The sequence below is a fragment of the Apium graveolens genome, chromosome 6, assembly GCF_009905375.1.
Source record: "Apium graveolens cultivar Ventura chromosome 6, ASM990537v1, whole genome shotgun sequence".
Classification (NCBI taxonomy): Eukaryota; Viridiplantae; Streptophyta; class Magnoliopsida; order Apiales; family Apiaceae; genus Apium; species Apium graveolens.
The window spans coordinates 21414643-21438902 of record NC_133652.1 but is presented as its reverse complement, the minus strand read 5'-3'; the positions used below and the strand labels follow the sequence as shown (position 1 = coordinate 21438902).

The 24260-nt window shown below is 34.3% G+C and overlaps 1 protein-coding gene across 1 annotated transcript; it reads left to right on the top strand.

Annotated features, from left to right (window-relative positions):
- Positions 1-194: 194 nt before the first annotated feature.
- Positions 195-23559, top strand: LOC141666797 (myosin-9-like). Its single transcript, XM_074472993.1, has 40 exons — positions 195-505; positions 852-980; positions 1360-1503; positions 1631-1776; positions 1852-2008; positions 3013-3071; positions 3176-3335; positions 3415-3564; positions 3652-3788; positions 3896-4042; positions 4297-4398; positions 5379-5436; positions 5513-5614; positions 6984-7021; positions 7182-7308; positions 7403-7585; positions 7735-7866; positions 7962-8071; positions 8413-8473; positions 9392-9569; positions 9725-9930; positions 10010-10129; positions 11193-11291; positions 11724-11966; positions 12295-12537; positions 12857-13099; positions 14000-14139; positions 19046-19232; positions 19327-19350; positions 19446-19703; positions 19803-19952; positions 20040-20246; positions 20671-20814; positions 20996-21066; positions 21245-21344; positions 21424-21480; positions 21775-21831; positions 21916-21996; positions 22338-22420; positions 22890-23559. Exons 1-40 carry the CDS (start codon positions 503-505, stop codon positions 23011-23013), a joined length of 5160 nt encoding a protein of 1719 aa, XP_074329094.1. The 5' UTR covers positions 195-502; the 3' UTR covers positions 23014-23559.
- Positions 23560-24260: the final 701 nt, after the last annotated feature.

The window sequence follows — 24260 nt, the reverse complement described above, 5'->3', positions numbered from 1 at the left end:
ACTAAACTCCTTTTCGAAAAAAATTAAACTTTTTTATTTATATATTAAAATTAATAAAAAAAATAATATTATAAATATAACTAATAATTATAACTAATACGCAAAAATGATTACGGGTTCAATAAACTTTTGCTAACTAATAGTTTTAGATGCCCTCTTACCGTTTATAACCCTCCCCGCCAAAATCGAATACCAGTGGAGAAGGAGCGAGAGATAGAGAGAGAAAGAGATACATGTCATCCTATTTTGTTGCAAATGACTATGTCCCTCTATCCCTCGCAACCACATACTCCACACTCACTTTCTCCTCAATCACCTCTCTCTCTCCTCACCATCCTTTCTTTCATTCTCTCTCGTATCTTCCCGCCGATTCGCCACCTCTTACTTCTTTTCCGGCCACCATCTTATCGCCTCTACGTTACCGGCTCAACTTTTTTGTCATCGGAGTTATATTATTGGACGTCATCCAACCTAATATTTCCACATCCATGGGATCATTTTAATGGTACACACAATACATGCCCTATTCTATTTACCGCTGTTAGTGACAGAACCAGAATTTCAAATTAGCCGGGCCAAACTAGTCTTAATATTTTAATGCTGGTCACTAATTATTATTTTTTTATAAATTTTGACTAGTGTACAATATTAACACTTGTTTTGAATGCAATTACACGTTTAATGATTTGATTGTAGGGTTGTACAAGTTTTATATGAATTATGTGCATAACAATCATGAAATTGTAGGGTGTTTAAATTTCATGCAATTACACTTTTAATAGAATGTATTTAATCAGGTGATCTATAATTATGCGCCACTAGTTGCTTTCCAATAATTTCAATTTTTACAGGGTACCGCGGGGAATTTTCTTGTTGGTGCTCATGTTTGGGTTGAGGACCCAACGGCAGTGTGGATCGATGGGCAAGTAACAAAAGTAAAAGGGCAAGAGATTGAAGTAAAGACTTCAAATGGGGAGACGGTAAAATTGAGATTTTATTATCCAACATTTACTAATTACTCAAATGAATTCACTCCACATACCGCTTTTAATGTTTTTTCCCCGATATATGTTGATTTTTTTGGGTGCAAAGTTCATAAGCATGGTGCCTAGCATAGATGTTTTAGTAAGTTGGGCGAGGGTCTGAGAGAAAAACATTGGATGAAATAACATACGAAAAATTATGAAGGCCACTAATAGGTGTATGTAAAAACTGACATTTGAACTTTTTAAATAGGTGTATGGAAAAATTGGCTAAATCCCAAGTTAAGACGCAATAAATCACGAACTAGGGAGAATTATTTGTTTTATTTAAATCTCATAATCCTAAATAAGTTGGGAAATTTCTATTCCTTCTCAGGTTGTTGCGAACAAATCTTCAATCTATCCGAAGGATGAAGATGCACCCGCTGTCGGAGTTGATGACATGACAAAGCTATCATATCTTCATGAGCCTGGAGTCCTGCAGAATTTGGCAACTAGATATCAACATAATGAAATCTATGTAAGGATATTAATAAACAATTATTTTCATAACTAGTTAATGTTCACCTGGTGAGGGAAAGCACTGAACTAATGCAGCTATGGGCGGCTCTGTCATAATATTGTATCCTACTCTCACATTATGGCAGACTTATACCGGCAGTATTCTTATCGCCATAAATCCATTCCAAAAGTTGAACCATTTGTATGATGGTTACATGATGGAACAATACAAAGGAGCACCATTTGGAGAACTGAGTCCTCATGTTTTTGCAATTGCAGATGTCGCTTTTAGGTATTATGTCCATTGCTTATATTGAAACCTCATTGTCATAAACTTCAAGTTACTAACTTGATTGAGATAAATTAGGGCAATGGTTAATGAGGGAAAGAGCAACTCAATTCTAGTCAGTGGTGAAAGTGGGGCTGGCAAAACTGAAACTACTAAAATGCTTATGCACTACCTTGCCTACTTGGGTGGACATAAACAAACTGAAGGACGGACAGTCGAACAACAAGTTTTAGAAGTAAGATTTATAATCTAACTCTACTTTAATTCTAGATTTATGTAATCTGAATTATCCTTTAAGACAAGTACCAAATATCTTTAAATTTGTGTTTGACTCGTAAATACTATATGACGTGCTAGGAGAAAAATATAGTGAAAAAACAAGAAGAAGAAGAAATAGCCATGTGCATAAAAAGCAAGAAAAACATGTTTGCATAATGACTACAATGAAATCACAAATATGTTTACTATGTCCTTGGTAGCGGGAAAATATGTAATACCAGTTCTTCGCAAGTATGTAAACCGGACGTGCGGACCATAATGTTATAAATAGAAAAATTTTGATTTACTAAATAGGACAGGAATGGTACAAAAGATCGAAGAGATGCATCCTCTCTACAAATCAATTTAGATACAAGTTAGGATGTACTTGGTAAGGCAAAAGTTGTTTAAAAAGCTTTCGTGTTAACTGTCACTTTCATTACTTAACTAAGTCCAACCTGTAAGTGGAGCATCAAACTCAACAAACTTTCGAATGCATAACACAGCCAATTAAACCTTGCAATCTAGTAACTGAACATAAAAAACTTTCACGTCCGTTAGGTTGAGTTTGACTTTAATGGAAGTCCTTTAAATATTTTCTGTTATGATCTTGCGAATGCATAAAAATTGAAAAAAATGAATCAAATTTTATCAATATTAAAAAAATAAAAAATTTGTCATTCTTTATCTTTTTATATTTAATAAATTGAAAAATATAGACATAAATTTTTATCTTGATACTATAAAAGACCACCAAATCTATGCATATATTCTTTTGTTCTCTTACCAATTCTACTACTAGCGTAAATTACATTATATTCAAAATTTGTAGAGCTACAAATTGTGTTGCTTTACTTTCCAATTTTTTTTTCAACTTGAAGAGAATTTACTGATTTGCAGTAAATCTTTCCTCCTTTGGTACTAGCTTTCTATGCTTTCAATTAAAATGTTAAGCTTGACTATTGAACCCTGAAAATGCAGTCTAATCCAGTTCTCGAGGCTTTTGGAAATGCAAAAACTGTCAGAAACAATAATTCGAGGTGGGGCCGTACTGCGAGCTTGTGGTTTCTTTCATTCTAAAACATTTTAGTTATTGAAACCTAATGGCTGTTTTCCTTGCTTGCTCTTATGTTATGTCGGACAGTCGGTTTGGCAAATTTGTTGAAATTCAGTTTGATAGACACGGGAAAATATCAGGAGCAGCTATTAGAACTTACCTTCTTGAGAGGTCTCGCGTATGCCAGATTTCAGACCCTGAACGCAACTATCACTGTTTTTACCTTCTTTGTGCAGCACCGTCGGAGGTATATTAATTAAGTTTACTTTTCTACTTCAGTCTGTCCTTAATATTCCATACTTATTAAAACCTGTAATTTGTATCAGGAAGTTAAGAAATATAAGCTGGGAGATCCTAAATCGTTTCACTATCTTAATCAATCAAAATGCTATGAACTTGTTGGTGTTAATGATTCTGAAGAATATCTCGCCACTAGAAGAGCCATGGATGTAGTCGGCATCAGTGAAGTTGAACAGGTATAGTTTTTTTTATAGAAATTCTCTCTCCTAACTTCTATGTCACTGTATACAGTGATTATGCAATCACCCTTCCACGCCATTCAGGAAGCAATTTTCAGAGTCGTTGCTGCCATTCTTCATATCGGAAACATAGAATTTGCTAAAGGGAAAGAAATCGATTCATCAATTCTGAAAGATGAGAATTCCCAGTTTCACCTTCAAACAACAGTAGAACTTCTCAAGTATGAATAAAGCATTCATGCTCTCTCTCTCTCTCTCTAAATATATATATATATATATGATTTTTTTGTATATTTTGGTTGTGAGGATTAATAAATAATATTTTCAGGTGTGATCATCATGCGTTGGAAGATGCACTACTGAAGCGTGTAATGGTTACACCAGAAGAAGTTATCAAAAGAAGTCTCGATCCAGAGGCCGCAACAGTTGGAAGAGATGGCTTAGCCAAGACACTATATTCACGCTTGTTTGACTGGTAAGATACGAGTCTATTTGGCTCCCCTTTTCTTTTTTTTGGGGAGAGGTGCAACATAAGGGATTATTTGCACAAAATATACCAAATTAATACTTCTTTTGCCAAAAGGAAAAAAGAATGGGGAGCCCAATTGGCTTTGATGGTTAGCTTTTACCCCTAGAGTGATGGACAGGAGCATTAATTTTTTTTCTTTTTTGGCTTTTGATCCTTTAATGATGTTAATGTTCAAGGGTCCATGGTTTTTATGAATGCAGGTTGGTAGATAAAATCAACAAATCGATTGGGCAAGATCCTAACTCAAAATCTCTTATTGGGGTTCTTGACATCTATGGTTTTGAAAGCTTTAAGAGTAACAGGTATAAGCTGATATATATTAAGGATTTAAAAGAATTATATGTACTATGGAATTGTAATGCTAGTATGTGTTTCATGCTATAGTAATCTCTTTGGTTTCTGTTACTATGTCTTCAAGGCATTGTACTCTAGTTTTGAACTTGTAAGAAGAGAAAATCATGTCTGACGTACTAATTAATTGGGGATGGTGACTGTAGCTTCTTATTTTTTATTGGTGAGTTTTACACATCTGTCATCGTTGCTCACTAATCAAATTTTCTACTGGAATCTCTTTCCCACATTTCAGCATGTTTTCTGGACAAACAAGCATGCATGTCTTCTATGTTATTACTTTAGTCAAAAGGTTATTGTCATTTCACCAGTTCCAAAGTGTCTTTTTTCTGACCTTCACGGTCTAGTTATTGAATTAATGGTATTCCGGGGTCAAATAGACACACACATCTTAATGTGTTCATGTCACTATGGTTCCCCATCCTCATGTTCGTGTTGATCTGTTTGCATTACAAGAGAGAAAGTTTGGACTCTATTAACTTTTATTTTATTAATAAGTTTAATATATTTTCATGAAGAATTTCACAAATTGCAATTTCCTCATACCCTGTATTATACTTCTAAGTATCTCTCTCCTACTTGTATGTTTGGTAACTTCTGTTTTATGCTCTAATATTGAAATGTACCATGTGTTATTATACATATATAATATATTGAGGCGTGCGACATGAAACAGTTCTTTCACAGCCACCTTCCATTATAAATTGTAAGCACATAGGAGCTCATAACATCCAGTACTAGTCAATATTTTATTATAAGACACACAAAGGGAGACTCACATAACCTCTGTTTCCATGTTTTGTAAATTACGAATGGACCATGTCTTCATCCTCCATGTCTTGACTGGGTCATCCTCCATGTCTTGACTGGTTGAAATTGATTTTGCTAGTGCCTCATTTTAATCTGGGCTGATTATATATGTCTGGTGCAGTTTTGAGCAGTTTTGCATTAATTATACAAATGAGAAGCTGCAACAACATTTCAACCAGGTAATAAGTTCGTCATTTTTGGTGCGCCATTCTAAGACAGCTTTTACACTTTAATTATAATTTGGCGATTTAACAGCATGTGTTCAAGATGGAACAAGAAGAGTATACAAAAGAGGCGATCAACTGGAGCTACATAGAGTTTGTCGATAACCAAGATGTCCTAGATCTGATTGAAAAGGTAAACCTTTAGGTTAGTTATTGACCTGAATTTTGATAATCTGCAGGCTAAAGCTAGTTTCAATAGTAAAGTACAACACAAACATTCAGTTCTATATAGTGAAAGACTAGAAGATAGAGCTTATTTCTTCGATGTCATTAGCGATGTTGGAGGACTAAAATGCTGTTCAATCTCAGCAACTTCCCATTACTGGAAGAGAGAATATAACTTCGCCTACCCTCTCTGCTACACGAAAGACGAACTGTTAGAGTGCTAATGAGCAAGAAATACCGTGTACTAGACTGTAGATAGCATGCTTAGTGCTTGACGAATAACGTATATAGTTCCGCCTGATAAATGTCGATCTGCCTGCTATGGAATAGCAGAAGTGTTGCTTGGTAGTACAATAGCGGAGAGATGGACAGAGAGTGACTCTTTTGATCAAGAAGTATCTTTGTTGTTGAGTCTGAGTGCATTTTTGAGCCAAGTGCATGTTAGGCATCCAAAGGTCCACTGCACGGACCTGCCATGTGGCCAGTGTGGTGCATTAAGTCAAAATGTGTAATTTACTGGTTGATGAAGATAATTTTTTATCTGATTTTGCAGTGTCTAAAAGCATGAATCTAGGCAGGGCTACTATACTCAAATAAAATACTATATCCGGACCTGTCGTTCACAAATATAGTGAAATTATCTTTCCTATGATGTCCCGGAAATCCACTACTAATAATATATATTCTTTTGTATTGTTGTTGAGTACCCCTTTTGTACCTAAAATGTTGTCAATTTAAGGTCTATGCCAATTCACGCTGATTAATAAATGCAATTACTGCACTGAATTTTTTACTATAATTAAGTTTTTTCACTTTTATCCCTATAAGCTACAAAGTGTACTATATTTAGAGAGTGTGGATATGTTTAGAAAACAACTCATTTATCATAATACGCCAAATCTTAGATTAGTCAAAGTCAAAGTGTTATATGTATTACACGTATCATATGCTCACTCAATTATTTTATTCAACCATAATTGCATTATCGTTCTTTTGCTAAATACTTACATTATTGTTTGGGGAGTGGCATTTTTTTAGGGTTAAATATGCTTCATCAAGGGAGTTGCTAAAAGATGCAAAGTGAACCTTTTTGAAATAGAACATAGGTGGTGCTGAATTATCGCTACTTAGGAGCGTAATGATTTCATTCAAAAATCAGACTACGGGTCATGCACTAAGTGATTGATTTTCTTGGTCTAATATTATAACTCACGATGTACGATTTTGAGTCCAGAGATATGTCTTCAATATATAGAGTACTTAACAGTTACTAGTTCGGCTAATTATAGATCTTACAGTAAATGTTTCACCAAAGGTTCTATTGACTTCGTTTGCAGAAACCTGGAGGGATCGTTGCTCTGCTTGACGAAGCCTGGTAGGATAATGAATAATATCATGTTTCTCATCATAATATTTGAGATTTGTGTATTCAAGGGTGTTTCATGATCAAGTCTGATGTCTTCACATACAATACTATGAGCATTTGCCTGCTACTGCGGACTTAATTGTTTATCTTGTGCTTGTTTTTATTTCAGCATGTTCCCAAAGTCAACTCACGAGACATTTTCAACTAAGCTTTATGCGACATTCAAAGCCAACAAACGTTTTATCAAACCAAAATTGTCGCGGACTGATTTTATTATTTCTCATTATGCTGGAGAGGTCTGTAATAAGCATTTACTGCTATATTTACTAAGTGCTGCAAAATGGAGGTGTCTTCTAAATTACATGGCTTCATGCTGCATGTTGGTTTTAGGTCCAATATCAATCTGATCTATTTTTGGACAAAAACAAAGACTATGTTGTGGCCGAACATCAAGATTTGTTGAGTGCTTCCAAATGCTCTTTTGTAGCTGGCCTTTTCCCACCACTTCCTGAAGAGACAACCAAGTCATCATCAAAATCTTCCAAGTTCTCATCTATAGGATCTCGGTTCAAGGTATAGAAATAAAAAGGTTCTTGTCATTAACACAATGGACTGATTTTATTTTTTTTCATTGATACTGTAAACATTTGGAAATATAGAAATATTTCAAGCCCTTCCTTTTGCAAAAAGGTAAAAACGGTTACTACTAAAAAATTTTGCAGGCACAACTCCAACAATTAATGGAAACGCTTAATTCTACAGAACCTCATTACATCAGATGTGTGAAGCCTAATAATCTCCTTAAACCTGCTGTTTTTGAGAATGTCAACATCATACAACAGCTACGATGTGGCGTGAGTACATGGATACCTTCTTGTTGTTGTATAGAAATTTTCATTTCCCTTAGCTTTTCATTTGGTGTTAACATTATATTTTTTAATTTATGCAGGGTGTTCTTGAGGCTATCAGAATCAGTTGTGCCGGCTATCCTACTCGCAAGACATTTTTTGATTTTCTAAGTCGATTTAGTTTCCTTGCTCCAGAAATTATGGATGGGAAGTAAGTATAAGCCCTGTTCTAAAGTGTAACAGCCCGTCACACATTGCATGATGTGGGAAATTTTTAAATGCATATAAGACTGTAAACCATTACCTAATTAACCAACAAAATTTTATGATCTTTTGGAGGTTTGTGGTGGTCTTATGGTTCACCCATTTGGGCTGGTATTTTCTTCATATTTGCACTATTGTAACTTCTGATATATGTTGATATGTGGGACGGGGATCTGCAGCCTTTTTAATTGTATAATTTACAGTTTTTTCTTCTTCTATTTCTTGGGACTTTTAGCTGATTGATATGTGCTAGATTCTTACTTTTGTGTGTTTATTGTATTTGTGTAGTCTTGATGAAAAGACAGCTTGTGAAAAGATTTTGGAGAAGGCTGGCCTTACTGGATATCAGGTATAAGGATTGGTTACTGACTTGTCAAAATTTAATTCTACTATTCGTGTTTAAATTTGTTTAGTTTAATTCTTTAGCTGTATTCCTTGAGCAGAATAATACGCTTCGCAGTCTTCTTTGAGGCTTGTTCTAGCTATACCTACTTTATTGCATTGCGTCAGTCCAGAACTGTAGATGAATAAAAGTGGAAGACGGTTCCTTTTTGTGATTTACAGTATACGCAGGAAAGAGCCGATATTCTTGTATTTCCTAATTGTTAGAACCACCTCATGATTTGAGTCACCCGAGCATGCATCCCATCATACTCTGAGGTCCTAATTATCTATAATATCTACAAACCCTGTCTCCCTCAAGCTGTAAATTTACTCTGGGCTTGTTAAAAACATCGACCTAAGAACATAAAGGGAAAAGTAACATAGAACATATAATTTAATTGAACCTCAAATTTATTGATATGTGATCATTTAGTGGGTAGTTAGTCAGTTAAGCGGGTATTGAAGTTTGGTTCACCCAGATTCTTGAATATAAATCCCAGGCACTCCCAAATTATGTAGACACTTTCTTTTAGGCTACTAGTGGGTCATTGTTCATCCACTCTTACCCTTATTGGGATTTGAGGTGAGGGAATTTATACTATATGATGAATTTAATTTTAATACTATATGATACATTTGGCGGGTTATCCTTTACTTAACCTTTTGAGATAGTTGGTCGTCTAATATAACTTCCATAACTCGATGGCCATCACTGCAGGCAAAATGTTTTAATATTGATCATCTCTGACTTAACTTCTTTGAAGTTTGATTATAATGGCACTCATCTACTACTGATCTACAGATAGAACCAAAATATTATCTTCCAATCTTCTCATTGAGTTCTTTTAATTTCTCTTTTCTGTCATGTGTATTTAAATTGCAGACTGGAAAAACAAAAATTTTCCTAAGAGCTGGTCAGATGGCCGATCTTGATGCACGGAGAGCACTAAAGCTCAGCAGTTCAGCCAAGGTCATTCAAAGAAAGATGAGAGCTTATCTTACTCGGAAATTTTTTCGTGCTATAGTGTTTGCATCTGTTGCTTTGCAGTCTTTCTGTAGAGGTGTGTCTAAACACTGTTCACTTCCCATACATTTTTTAGAATGACATCACAACAGCTAGCGCAGGACCCATTACATTGGTATCATATTATGTTAAATTCCTTATTAATTGTTCATTATATATCTTAATCTATTTATCTATGATTATGAATAATAGGAAGCATTGCTTTGCAAATGTATGGTAATTTGAAGAAAGAAGCAGCATCTCTGAAAATTCAGACGAAGAGGCGGGGGACCTCAGCAAGGAGAGCGTTCAACAAACTTCGATATTCTGTTGTGCTCATCCAAACAAGTTTACGGGCAACGGCTGCGCGCAAAGAGTTTAAATATAGGAGACAAACGAAGGCATCAATTTTGATACAAGTTAGTATATAGTTGCTGTGTTGAGATTTTCGGGTTAATGCGATCCTTATTCTGTTATTCATTAATACTCTATCTGCAGTCACGTTGGCGCGGTCATAGAGATTTTGCTTACTATAGGAAGTTGATTAGGGCATCCATTTTCACACAATGCAGATGGAGGGTAAGAGTTGCAAAACAGGAGCTTCGCAAACTAAAAATGGTAGGTCTTTGTGTTGTAAACATGCGTTAGTACAAGATAGCCATCTTCAATATGTTGTCAATCTGAAACTTGGTTGTTGATTACAAGGTACTCACTGTAATATGGACACTTAAAAATCACCACCCCAATTCAAGTGTCCTACAATCCTTTTCAGAACTTTCGAGAATATGTCTGTTTTACAATTTTAATAGTAGTTGATATTGTATTGTTTCTGTAATATCGTTATTAAGATGAAGTGTATGCGGTGGAAGTGTAATGCTATAGTTCTGGAAAAAGATTTATATATTGGAAGTATTTAATGTTGTTGGAACATGTAGCAACGTTGTGGGTTCTGAAAAATGGAAAGATGATCATTAATGTTAGTGAATAAATTTGGAAGTAAATAATATACATATATAAGAAATTCGACCACCTAATGTAGGACAGTGGGAGTATGGGATTTCCTTTATTTTTCCTATGTAACTTATAGTTTATGTCATTTTACACTCTCTTTCTTCTTTCCCATTTGGCATGAAAAGAATAAAAATAACAAATATTAGTGGTTGTGGTAGGGGTTAGTTTGCTTTTTTAATTAACTAAATTCGAGTTGCCAGATGATGATATACTATGACCCGGGGGGGAGCATCACAACTGTAATTGGTCACTTGTTATTTATATATGTTATACATACTTTGGAAACAACTTCTCTACTCGAGGTAAGGTCAACATACATCTTACTGTCCCTAGACCCATTGTAGGAGTTGGAAATATTGGATACGTTTCATTTGGTATATTATATAGACATTTTACCGAGTTTATTTGTCAAAAATAAGGCTGAGAGAGTTCTCGCTTGGTTTACAATAAATTTAATTATACACGTATTCATGTAATATTGTTTTGTGCATGATGTTATAAGTTTGAGATCTTATCACCTTGAGGTTTTAGGAGAGTTCAGAGAATGGGTTGGGAAAGGTTAAGCTCCTTGCATAATTTTGTTACCACACGTGAAACTACTTTTGACTTTATAAGATTCCCTAAGTTTCATTTATTCTTTCCTAAAGCGATGTGCCTTCTTTTTATATAGGAAGCAAGGGAAAGCGGTGCACTCAAAGAAGCAAAGGATAAACTTCAAAAACAAGTGGAAGACCTTAAATTAAGTTTGCAGTCGGAAATACGTCTAAGGGTAATAAGTGGACTTATTTTATCTTGCCCTTTGATAACACTTTAATAGTCTAGTTCCCTTCCCTTATTTTACCTTATCCGTTTATTTATCCTTTCATTTCGATACAAATACTTTTCCTATATTATCATGTCATTTCACTTATTTTCATAGAAGTAATTTATCGAACCTTAAAATTCGGTTAACTTAAATATGCTTATCATTATGATTGTGACAACTGTATTACAATAAGAAAGAGATCATCTATTTCCCGACATAAAAGTTTGGTGAGTTCTTTATTGTATCTGTCACATGAGATGAACTGTGCCCGAGTCCTCATGCTCTTGTCAGAAGCAACCTTGGGAAACAGATTCTTTCTTCCAAATAAATCTCAAAAAGTTTATGCTCTATGTTTGCATGGTTCACAGTGGCTAAAGTTTAAAGTCATACATGCAGACTGATTTAGAAGAACAGAAAGGGCAGGAGATAGCAAAGTTGCAGGATTCGTTGAAAGCCCTGCAAAGCAAATTTGACGAAACAAATGCATTGCTTATCAAGGAACGTGAAAATGCACAGAAGGAACGTGAAAATGTACAGAGAGCAAGTGAAGAGGCATATGCTACTGTTAAAGAAACCCCAGTTTCTATCGAAGATTCTAAAAAAGTTGAAGAATCAAGTGCAGAGGTGCAAACGTTGAAGGTAATTTATATTTATACCGGTGACCGGTGTTCACCTAAGCACTATGCATGTTGTGAATTAGAATATTAGATGTTTACATCTGAATGGAGATTGTACTTTCTTACCTTATATAGAAAGAGTTGCAAGGAGAATAGTATTCGAAAGAGATAAAAACCATGAACAGTTTGTGTAGATGCATCTACAAATTTCTACATTCTCAATTTATTCAGCCATTATTAAAATCATGGGTCAAGATTAAGAATTTGATTTACACAAAAAATTCTTTAGAGTTCAGTATTTACACTCTACAATAAGATTATCCACCAAGTATATTTCTTACATTATGCAGACTGATTTAGAAGAAGAGAAAGGGTGGGAGATAGCAAAGTTGCAGGATTCATTGAAAGCCCTGCAAATTAAATTTGATGAAACAAATGCATTGCTTGTCAAGGAACGTGAAAATGCACAGAAGGAACGTGAATATGTACAGAGAGCAAGTGAAGAGGCATCTGCTACTGTTAAAGAAACCCCAGTTCCTATTGAATATTCTAAAAAAGTTGAAGAATCAAGTGCAGAGGTGGAAATGTTGAAGGTAATATATATTTATACCGGTGAAGTGTTTACGTAGCAATATGCATGTTGTGTATTAGAATATTATATGTTTACATCTGAATGGAGATTGTACTTTAACGTATATAGGAATAGTTGTAATGAGAAGAGTATTCGAAAGAGATAAAAACCATGGACAGTTTGTGTATATGTATAAAATTTCTACATGCACGATTTATTTAGCCACTATTAAAATTGTGGGTCAAGAATGAGAATTTGATTTGCACAACCAATTCTTTAGCGTTCAGTATTTACACTCTACGATAAGATTATCCACCACATATATATATTACATTATGCAGACTGATTTAGAAGAAGAGAAAGGGCGGGAGATAGCAAAGTTGCAGGATATGTTGAAATCCCTGCAAAACAAATATGAAGAAACAAATGCATTGCTTGTCAAGGAACGTGAAAATGCACAGAGGGAACGTGAAAATGTACAGCGAGCAAGTGAAGAGGCATCTGCTACTGTTAAAGAAACCCCGATTCCTGTCGAAAATTCTAAAAAAGTTGAAAAATTAAGTGCAGAGCTGGAGTCTTTGAAGGTAATATATATTTATAGCGGTGACCCGTTTTCACCTTAGCACTATGCATGTTGTTGGGTAGTAGAATATTAGAAATTTACATCTGAATGGAGATTTTACTTTCCTATTGCATATGGGAATAGTTGTAAAGAGAAGAGTATTGGAAAGAGATAAAAACCATGGACAGTTCGTGTATATGTATCTACAAATTTCCACATGCACAATTTATTTAACCATTATTAAAATCGTGGGTCAAGAATAAGAATTTGATTTGCACAACAAATTTTTTAGAGTTCAGTATTTACACTCTACAATAAGACTATCCACAAGTATATTACATAATATGATTCTAGATCACACCGTATCTAGAATTTACAATTTGTATACAAGAGTTCTCAGGAGATAAGGCTCCTCTATGTTCTAAGATCTTCTAGTTGCCTCTGCATTGTAGAAGTGCCTCCTAGATTGGTTCCCTGCATTCTACTATATTCCAGATTGCTTCAGAAAGGTTCGGATTTCTTTAAAATGTTCTGAAATCCAAAGCCCAGTTTACTCTTGGTACCCAAGCGACCCAAGGGCCTCTGATGCCTTGGTGCTCAACACTGTGGCGCCCTCCAGTGGTTAAGCCAGAAATAATTGCGGTGTGACAACTACTTACAAAAACATTAATATTGTTGTCGTCATGTTAGTATCCAACTAATTTTACTTTAGGTACACAGGACCTCTACCCATTTTAAGGTCGCGGACTTGTTGAAATTTTTAGCATATGGAAGACCTAGCCCTACAGTAGAATCGACATTAGAGGACTTGTTGATCATCAAGATAGAGATATTAGTTATTCTGTTGTTCAATCAATTAATAATTTTTCTTCATATTTTTGCAATGCCCTCACCGATATCTAATTGCACCTTTCTTTTACAGGCATCACGTCACTCGGACAAGGATCGAGCTGATGAGTTTGAAAGAAAGTATTACGAGGCTGTGCAATCGAGTGAAGCGAAGAGCCAAAAGTTACAAGAAACTGAAGTGAAAATTCACCAGCTTCAGGAATCTTTGAACAGGTAGTATTATTACAAAAATCGTAAGAATCAAGGTTTATTCTGATAACTTTCATACTAAGTTCCAGTATCACAATCCTAATTTTTTTGTTCGTTTTTGTTTATTCGTGCTACATAGATTTCATGTGTCAGCCTTCAGATAGAGTAACAGATTTTGTATTCTATGTTATTATATATTGGTGTAACTGATCAATATTTTGGGGCTTTAACTCATAACCTTAGCTTTTCAAAGTAGCACACTTAACCCCTCTTAAATTTGGAGTGTTTATTGTCTGCCCGTCTGCTGAACCTAAAGTGTTTGTGTGTGTATTTAGGATTTTGTTTTGCGGGGGAGGTGCAATGCATATAAAGGTAGTAGGGAGTACTTGTTTTCTCTTAAATTGTTTCAGTTTTGTTTCTTCTGTGCCTTATTGGCTACTGGAATTCTTTTGTAGTACTAGGCCCATTTAGGGGATTATGGTATTGTTTAACTTCTGGTTTCCTCAGCTGGAATTTTTTTTTTTACTTTTGGCATTTTCATATGTTTCAGGTTCTTTAATTTTTTTTTGAAAGCTTCAGGTTCTTTAACATAGTAGTGCTGGTATAGTACAATTTTAGACGGGAGTGCGTGGCAAATTTTAGACTACTTTGGCGTGTAAGACAGCATGCACATCATCTTTTATATCATTAAGTAAAACCAAACAAATACTTGCTTGCTAAAATTAAACAAACAAATGCAAGTTGTTAAAGCAAGAATCAATATTTATAAGATTCAAATATAATTGGTTCTTTGCATAATAGGAGATTTGTATAAATTTAAATGTCTCAGGAACTGGAGATTGAGAAGGGAGAATTAGAGAGAATTGAGCGAATGAAAATAGATCAGGGATGAAATAGGTTGAGTTTATAGGGCTTACTGAGAGAAACAGGTAGAGAGAGGTGACAAATAGCCTAGAACTCTGGAAAGGACAAAGTATATGGAAGAAGAAGGTATTGAGAGATAAATGAGGGATGGTGGAAATACTTTCATTTCCTTACCTTTATAAGTATAATGAACTAAAAGTACAAGCTGTATTTATAAAAAACTCAGTCATATTGCTTTGACTTCTCTCATACTCGACTTATATAACATTGACTCAGCTAATATTGAATATACTAATTTGGGTAATATTGTAACTTATTCTTACACTTGATTAGTACTATGCAAATTATTGCGTTGACCTGTATATTACAAAGTTATGAAATTGTAAATTTTTTGTGTCAAATGTTTAATAAATTATATATATTTATATAAAGATATATTTGATTAGTGGACTCTATGTACTATTTATAGTAAACGTGATACAAACACACACACACACACACACACACTATATTAGAAAAAGTTTTGGTGGCTGATGCAATGTACATTTAATTTTATATTATTAATCTGAGGGTACAAATATTAGATATATATATTAATCAGTTGTTTGCCGTAAAAGCCAACATTTATCTAGGCAAGTGCCTTATAGTCTAGCCATATAGGCATTTCCTTAACATGGGTTATTGCTCTTGCAACTTAGCGGCCACGGTCATACCAATATATGTGGGACTAGCTGGAGATCTTTCTGTGAAAATATTTGGTTTGCAGCAGCATTGAAGCCTTTAAAAGTGACATTTTATTAAAAAAAATGTAGTCATAACGAATAAGATGATAAAGCTCGTTAAGTTTCCGACCTATCCAAAACTTCACTTTTAATAAAAAGTAACCGACTGTTATCAAATTTTTTATATGCGAGTCTATGAAATGTGAGTAATAAAAGTAGAGAAAAAGAAAATAGTTATGGAAGGAGGAGATGTTGAGGAAATTGATCGCAGTTTATTGATTTAAAACTTTTACACCACTTTATAAAAAAAGGTTGCTGTTACTAGAGCTACTATATAAATTTAGATTCCTATATAGTATTTGACTGATATAGCAGATATGATCTAGTGTGCCTCAGGATGATAAACAGCATGTCCAGTCAAGTTTCAGAGCTGAAAATGATAGTGCGTTCCTCGTCCAGTTTGAGTTCAACTTCAGGACTCTTACGTAAAGACAGTCAAGATGATGGTACATCTACTTTCTCCAATACATCCACTGACTCCGAATTCACCTTCCCAGCTCCCGTTTCAACTCCAGCAAACCCAAATTCCCTCAATCCTGGTGCTTTTCATCCGATAGTTCAGGATCTTTCAGCCGCTGAAGTATCAGGTCAGTCTAGTTTTCCCAGAGTCTTCCTGTCTGCACTTAGACCATCTTGCTAGTCATTAGTTAGTACGTGAGTTGCGAAGTTGATGGCTACTGAACTTGAAAGCCTGATATGAGCAATGAATTTAATACTAACTTCCAGGATTGAGAAACTTCATAATTCAGCCACTTGTATCATTTTGTCTCAGTTTCTCCATCATCCCATAACTTCAACAATTCATTTTAGTTTTTATTTTGGCAAGTTGGGTTTAAAGGAACTTTATCATATATCTTCTTTTACTCGATGGTTGCGTTGTGCAGGATCTGAAAACTGGGAAAGTGACAAGGAGGGGGCCTTCGATGATTTCTTCTGATGGAACTTGATCTATCAATTTGTTTTATACCTGCATTTGTTTTATCTTAGCTAGATCATTATATTAGTTAACTCTGGGCATTTGGCACAATTTATAGACAACTCAACCCACCCAACATTTGCTCATTGTTCTTTTGCATATAAAATGTGGATCAAACAAAATTTTGGTTATTGATACTCTGCAATCTGGGTTTCAGATCTTCCATTTTGCCAAATCTAGTATTTCTTGTTAAATGTGTAAAGCTCCACTTTGTCCCATTGTGAGTTGTGAAATTTGTAGTTGAGCAGGCAGAGTGAATGCCCTTCAAAACATATCTACTAGAATAAGGTCTGTTTACATGTTAATAAAGATATTCAGCTTCCATAACAAGTTAATGATATGAACCACATCTACGTCAAGGAAAAACCTAGAACCTTGTTTTTCTCTTAGTTTGTTTTTAATTTTGAAATATTTTTATGAAATTGAAAAGCGAATACTTATTTTGGGAATGGAGGAGGGTATGCAAGATATTTTAGGACATCAGAGGGGCTTTACCTAGTTATACTTGTGTTTAATATGGTGAGATGTTATTTAATGTGGAAATAACATATAAATACTGTTTACTGGTTTAATCTTTTTTATCCTGGATATACAAATTAAAATTTTCTGTGTTGCTATAACTCTGTCTGATGTCATTATATATTTTTTGGTGTCCACTGAACACATATAGCAAGCTATCATTTATTATCATTATATATTTATTATATATATATATATAAACACATTATATATTTATTATCAGGTTAAGTGTTGGGCATTTAGGTTCTGAGGGTGTCTTTCAGTTGTCCACATCTTGAAATTTTCTATCATTGGGACACAAATTAATGTTGTTTACTTAAAAACAGTTTTGCATGTGTGTTTTGTCAACAATACTTCATAGACCATCTATAAAAGTTGGTCATCATTGAAAGAGTATATATTCCCCCTCCGACATCAGTACCAGTGGAAGGGCCGCATAGAGCATCATCATAAGATTCCCCTCAAAGTTTCATCCTTTAACTATTTGATCTTGGTAAGTGTGTATATTCCTGGTTCTTCTTCACCTCAGACATCTGTATCTTTGAGTGCATACTCATTGTGTCTTCTTTCAACTTTCTGCGTAGTTCTTTGTTTATTCAGTAGACTGATGGTTTCTACGCGAGTGATTATGGATTCAATTGAAAATAGATGAAAGAAATTCGTGAAGTTTTCCAAGATATCGATTGTAAAAAGATGAAACGTTGATATATGTGTTAGCATACGAAATTGAGGTTCCATTTTTGTCTTCTAAACTTCATTTCTTGTCCTTGTATTTCTAAATATTTGGGACATCTGAAGAGAATCTGTAGTTCGGTATGTCATAAATGTTTCTCCTTCACTTGAACAAATATTTTGGTTAGTTCTAAAGTCGGTGCCCACACAAGAAAGGTTTCATCCCTCTTACTCCCAGTACCAGTGAAAGTTTCACATTAAGCAGCATCATTTGATTCCATTTGTCAGGTTTAGATGCTTCAATTTCTTGATCTTTAAGTAAGTCTTCTATCTTCCAACTCTCTTATATGTACACTATAAATTTAAGTTTTATTTCACTATATTTTCTACCATTATCTTTTCTCATTCAAATGCATGTATTGGTAGTACAGCGGAAGATATGCTCCAGATTATATTTCTAAAAATTGGTTTGCAAGGTCTTAAAGGACAGGACAAACAATTATGTCAAAGCCTTGTAGAAGCCAAATAGTTATAGACATCGCAGATTAGGTTGTAACTTGTAACTAAGCAGGGGAAGTTCATGTTTACTGGAGATTGACCTAATCAGTAATGATTTCAGTTTTTTATATTTTTTAGATCTCAGTGTACCCATCAACTGATGCTAAGAAAGTATGATCAAAGTATTAGGCAGACGTTAAGGTTAAAAGACGGGTCATCTATCAAAATAACTTTATCAGCTATGCATAAGGCTGAACAAAAAACTTGGGCTATTGACAGAAATTATTTCATGTTTACTATCCAATATTTTGGAATTTTAACTCATATGTTGTAGTCTACACTATGAAAACTAGCTTATTTATCTTAGAGTAAATAATATGTTTTAGCCTGATGTCTAAGTTAATTTTTACTTAGACCAGTCTTGTGTATTTTATCATTTGAAGAAGATATATTTTGTTTCACCCACATCAATAGTACTTTTAGAAATATCCTAAATTTACTTTAAGTAAAAGTAGTTAGCTACCTAGATGTTCCCCTTTGCTTATCATTGTTTTTATAAGATTTCCGTGTAAGATGTCCATAGTATAAGTTGCAGTGGATGAAACTAATTTTTTAATAGGCTTGAAGAGAAGCTTACTGACAGAGAGTCAGAAGATAAAGTTTTCCGTCAGCAAGCTCTATCCACGGCGCAAAATAATAAGGTCCTGGCAGATTTAGAGGCAGAAAATAAGGCTCTCCGTCAGCAGGTCTTGCAAATGGGTCAAAGTCATAAGCTCCTATCAGGACGTTCAAGATCAGTTATTCAGGTGATCCTAAAGAAGAGGTTTATATTCGTTCAACAATTGTTTCCTCTGTAGTACTAACATTTTCTCTCTTTTCACTTTCCTTCGTTACTGGCAGAGGGGTGAAACCCTAAAAGCATTAGTAAGTATAATTTACTTAAAGTACAGTATAATTATATTATTATCTAGTTTTTGGGGTTAATATTAATTCTTTAATTGCAAATTATTCTGTAATAGGATGCCCTGAGTCCTTCAATACAAGAACTGAGGGAACAGGCGAATGTAGAGGACACTCCCAAGAAAGCAAATAATGAGAAAGAGCAGGAGTATCAGGACCTGCTCATCAGGTGCATCTCCCAAGACCTAGGATATTCTAAGGGCAGGCCTGTTGCTGCCTGCATCATATACAAATGTCTAAAGCATTGGGGATCCTTTGAAGTTGAAAAAACTACCATTTTTGAGCGGATCATACAAACAATAACTCAGGCCATTGAGGTATATGGATTATTAAATTATGCTTTTGTGCTACAGTGTTAAGTTTATGCCAGCATCATGTACTCATTTAAAATTTGATTACAATTATGTGAATTGTAGGCTGCAGAGAGTAATGAAACCCTAGCCTATTGGATGTCCAATGCATCAACTCTGTTGCTTCTACTGCAACGCACACTGAAAGCTAGTGTTGCTGCTGGGTTGGCCCCAAAATATAGGCGATCACCGTCTTTATTTGGGAGAATGACAAAGGTCATAATGAGATAAAATAAATTTCGTATTTATTTCAGAAATTATGTTATTCTGAAGACCTTGAGATAACTTTGTTTATTTCTTCAGAGCTTTCGTGGAATTCCACTAAGCAGTAGCCTTTCTTTTTCAAGCGTTGACCTGGCTACTGAACTGGATACCTTGCATCAGGTTGAAGCCAAATATCCTGCTTTGCTCTTCAAACAGCAACTTACAGCATGTGTGGAAAAGATATATGGCATGATCCGTGATAATCTAAAGAAAGAGATTTCTCCTTTGCTTGGCTTGTGCATTCAGGTATTATGTTAAAGCTTTGAAATAAATTCTCATCTCAGCTCCATTTAAGTAAAAATGAGGATAACGAGTTCCCAACATTCTAGTTATTATAATTAATGGCGATGAAATAGGACAACTTTTTTGTTATATTTTTCTCTGTAAGATAACTAATTAGTTGATTCTGTAGCTCCTGAGTTAATTCCTCTCTATTTTAGAATTGGGGGAACAATGAACGAAGTAATTGTTAGCATTTGGCATGTGATACAGAATCTATAGCTGTTAGCATTTTGCTCAATCAGAGAATCAAACATCTGTGTCTGCCAAAAAGTAGTAACCGTTTCTTTTATTTTTCTTGTACGTTGAAATTGCAATTATCTCTTATGAGAAACTAACAGTAAAGAACTGAAACTTACACTTCACATTTTATGCTTTTATGGAAGTGTAGGCTCCAAGAATATCCAGAACAAACCTACTCAAGGGGACTGCTCGTACACTTGCAAATGCTGCTGCTCAAGAGATTTTGGTTTCTCACTGGCAAGGCATTGCAAAGCGATTTGAGAATTTCTTAAATATGCTTAAATCTAATCATGTAAGGAATACCTATTCTTCTGTGTTTTTCTATGTGCGGTTCTTCCATATTGATAGATCAGAACTTATGTTTTCCTGCTGAGTATCAAGTATCAACACTTAATGGAAGTTGATGTATCTATTTTATGCAACAAGTTTACGTTGATACATATGCGCTCAGATTCTTACTTTTTCTTTCTCAGGTACCCTCATACATAGTTCGTAAAGTGATTACACATATATTTTCTTTCATCAATGTGCAGTTATTTAACAGGTCCTCTGTCTAGTAACATTTTGTTATATGTTCACATTTCTGAATGTTTTCTCTGTAGATTATACACACACACACACACACATATATATATATACGTATATATGTTTTTCTGAATGTTATATATAAATATATATATATATACGTATATATATGTTTAATTCTTTTTTTCTGGTTGCAGCCTTCTTCTAAGACGAGAATGCTGCTCATTTAGCAATGGTGAGTATGTCAGGTCTGGGTTAGCTGAACTGGAACGTTGGTGCTACAATGCAACTGATGAGGTAATCATGTTTTCCATGTTGCTCTCTTGTTAAATTCTCTTTCTTTGTTATCCTGTCTGATGAAAGAGTCACACAATAGTATGCAGGTTCAGCATGGGATGAGCTAAAGCATATAAGACAGGCTATTGGGTTTCTGGTAAAGGATCTCTACCATATGCAGTGTCATCTTACAATCTAACACAATCTCTTCTTCTCATAATCATATCTTAGCCTTCAATTGTTTTCTCTCCCCATTATAAATCAGTATGGCCTCTTCTGTAGACAGAATGCTCTTTGGGTAATAATCCCGAAATTCAGAAAAGGATGATATTTTTGGCTTTAGTAAAAATAAAATCCAGACAATGAGAAACTTGATTAATATATCTACAATTGTATAGAAGAAGTTGGTGGATGCCCTATTAATGTGGCATGATTTTATATCATAATATAGGTCATACATCAGAAGCCACAGAAGACGTTGGATGAAATAAGTAATGAGTTGTGCCCGGTAAGTAAATTTTGAATAAGTTAGGTGTAGCAGCTAATTAGATCTCTGCATGATCACCAGAGGCTGAAGTTTAATTTTCTTTAGGTGCTTAGTATGCAGCAGCTCTACAGAATTAGCACCATGTACTGGGATGACAAATATAGCACACAGAGTCTTTCACCTGATGTAAGTTTCTATCATGTTTCTATCTACTTGTTCTTTTACAATCTAATTTTTGCATAGCATTAAATAATTACATATTTGAAGCATTATAACCCAGAGCCAGCCTCCTTGTTTTCGGGCATGTTGTGTATTATGCTTTTCTGGTTTGAAAGGAAGCAGAGGACACTAGTCGCTGATTTTCTATGACTACATGAGTCCCTGCCATAATTGCTGATACCCTTTGCCTTGGCATTGCTTATCTTTCATGACAAGCCTTCTTGTAAATGCATGAACTATGACTTATAAGGAACCTATGCGTCTAAGCTGTGCCTTGCAAGTCGCAACTTGATTATTCTGATTGACAGGTAATATCTAGCATGAGGACTTTGATGGCCGAAGACTCAAATAATGCAGTCAGCAGTTCTTTTTTGTTGGATGATGATTCAAGGTTAGGAATAGTAGAACTTTTATCTCCATTTCTCATCATCTAGTAATAACGAGTAATTTCACCATATTCACGATTCATTAATTATGTATCATTTCACTTAATAATATTATTACTGCGAGGAAATGGTTTTTGGCGACTCACAAGTCTTTTAATTCATATTTATCTAATTAAATTTTTCTTTCATCAATCCTTATTTAGATGAACCATGTATAAATAAATATAATGTATACATATTTATAAATATTAACACAGGTCACTGCTAAGTAAATGCACCATTCAAATAGTGTATACTCTATAGAATATATTGTTATCTACTTTTAACATTATAATTACGATTTTATTTGCCAAAAGAATACCAAATATAATATATTTGCGACGTTCACAGCACGAAATAAGCAAGTGATTGAAGAAGCCCAACATCTGTTGTTATAATTATTACTATGGAATTAACTTTTTATGAATTCTGCAGCATACCATTCTCAGTTGATGAGCTCTCTAGATCAATGGTTCAGATTGATATTGCAGACATTGAACCACCTTCACTTATTCGTGAAAGTTCAGGCTTCAGTTTCCTATCTTCTAGTGCCAAGTGATCACTGTTTGTATACGTCAACGTGGATGTAGTTACTAAAACATTCCTTGAAGGCTTCCAGAGTGAATTAAAAGATGCCGAGATGCTGGCATGTATCTGACATTGATCTCAATTCATGTTTGCTAATTATCCTCAGATGAGATCATGATTTCCTTGTAAATAGATGGTTTGGGTAGCCCGGACGAAGAGGACCTCTGATATTTTAATTTCTTTACTACATACTTTTCCTCACCATGGGGTTTGTAAGGGAAGAGATAGTTGTGCCACAAGCTTCCGTCCAAAACACATTAACAACTAGGCTATTTCTTGATGTATCCTCTTTATCACTAGAAATCAAGAGTTCAAAACTGTTTATAGATTTATAAATATCCGAGAAAAATAGGCCAGAAAAAATTAGGCTTGTAATTAGTTTCAATTTGTTGCACCCTAGTACACACTGCACAAAGAGTTACTAGTAGATACATATGTTTGCTTCTGATCTTTGTATAATTCTTTTCTTGTAATAAACCGGAAGATTATGTATATCAATTTTATTTAGTTACTAAAACATCCTTGAAAGCAATCCTTCTATTTTTCACTATTTTAAATGACAATTTTGTATTTCATTTGAATACTTAAATCATCCAACAAAATTATGAGTATAAGAAAATGTTAAAATGAATAACATCAACTGAAGATAGTGGAGAATTAATTATGATAATTGATGTTGAATTAATTGTGATAATTGAGGTTAAATTTGACTCAGTTCATTCAATGACTCGTAATTCATTCAATAACTCGTAAAAAAGAGTTAATAAATTTAAGCCTAAATATGAAAAAAAAGAGAAGATAGAATGAACCACCTGTGACAAAGGTCGTTAAAGACGGTTCCGATGCAAAAAGTAAAGGTACGAGGTTGAGGGGAGATATGAGTGCATATTTCTGTATATGTTAACATAAATTAAATACGCTATTGTTGTTAGAGCTTTATACGGGTATTTATGACCAACAAACCGACAATATATATATTGAGTCAAAGTATATCAAAAAATGAGAATATTGGTTATTTTCTTTTATTTTATAAATAAGTGGCAAAACAATTAAATGCTTATTACGTTCTTATTACAAAAATATAATTGTTTGTCATACAAATCAATGATTTTCGTCACACCTTTTCTATGATAATTTATCACACGATTTGATGATATATACCGTAAATCACATTTTTACTAATATTTAGATTCACTTAATATTAAAATAACTGAAAAA

What these genes read in the sequence shown, in the direction of transcription:
- LOC141666797 (XM_074472993.1), top strand. An exon ending in AGGCATCAATTTTGATACAA is followed by an intron (nt 9,931 to 10,009) that starts GTTAGTATATAG and finishes CTCTATCTGCAG; the next exon opens with TCACGTTGGCGCGGTCATAG. An exon ending in TAAGTAATGAGTTGTGCCCG is followed by an intron (nt 21,832 to 21,915) that starts GTAAGTAAATTT and finishes AATTTTCTTTAG; the next exon opens with GTGCTTAGTATGCAGCAGCT.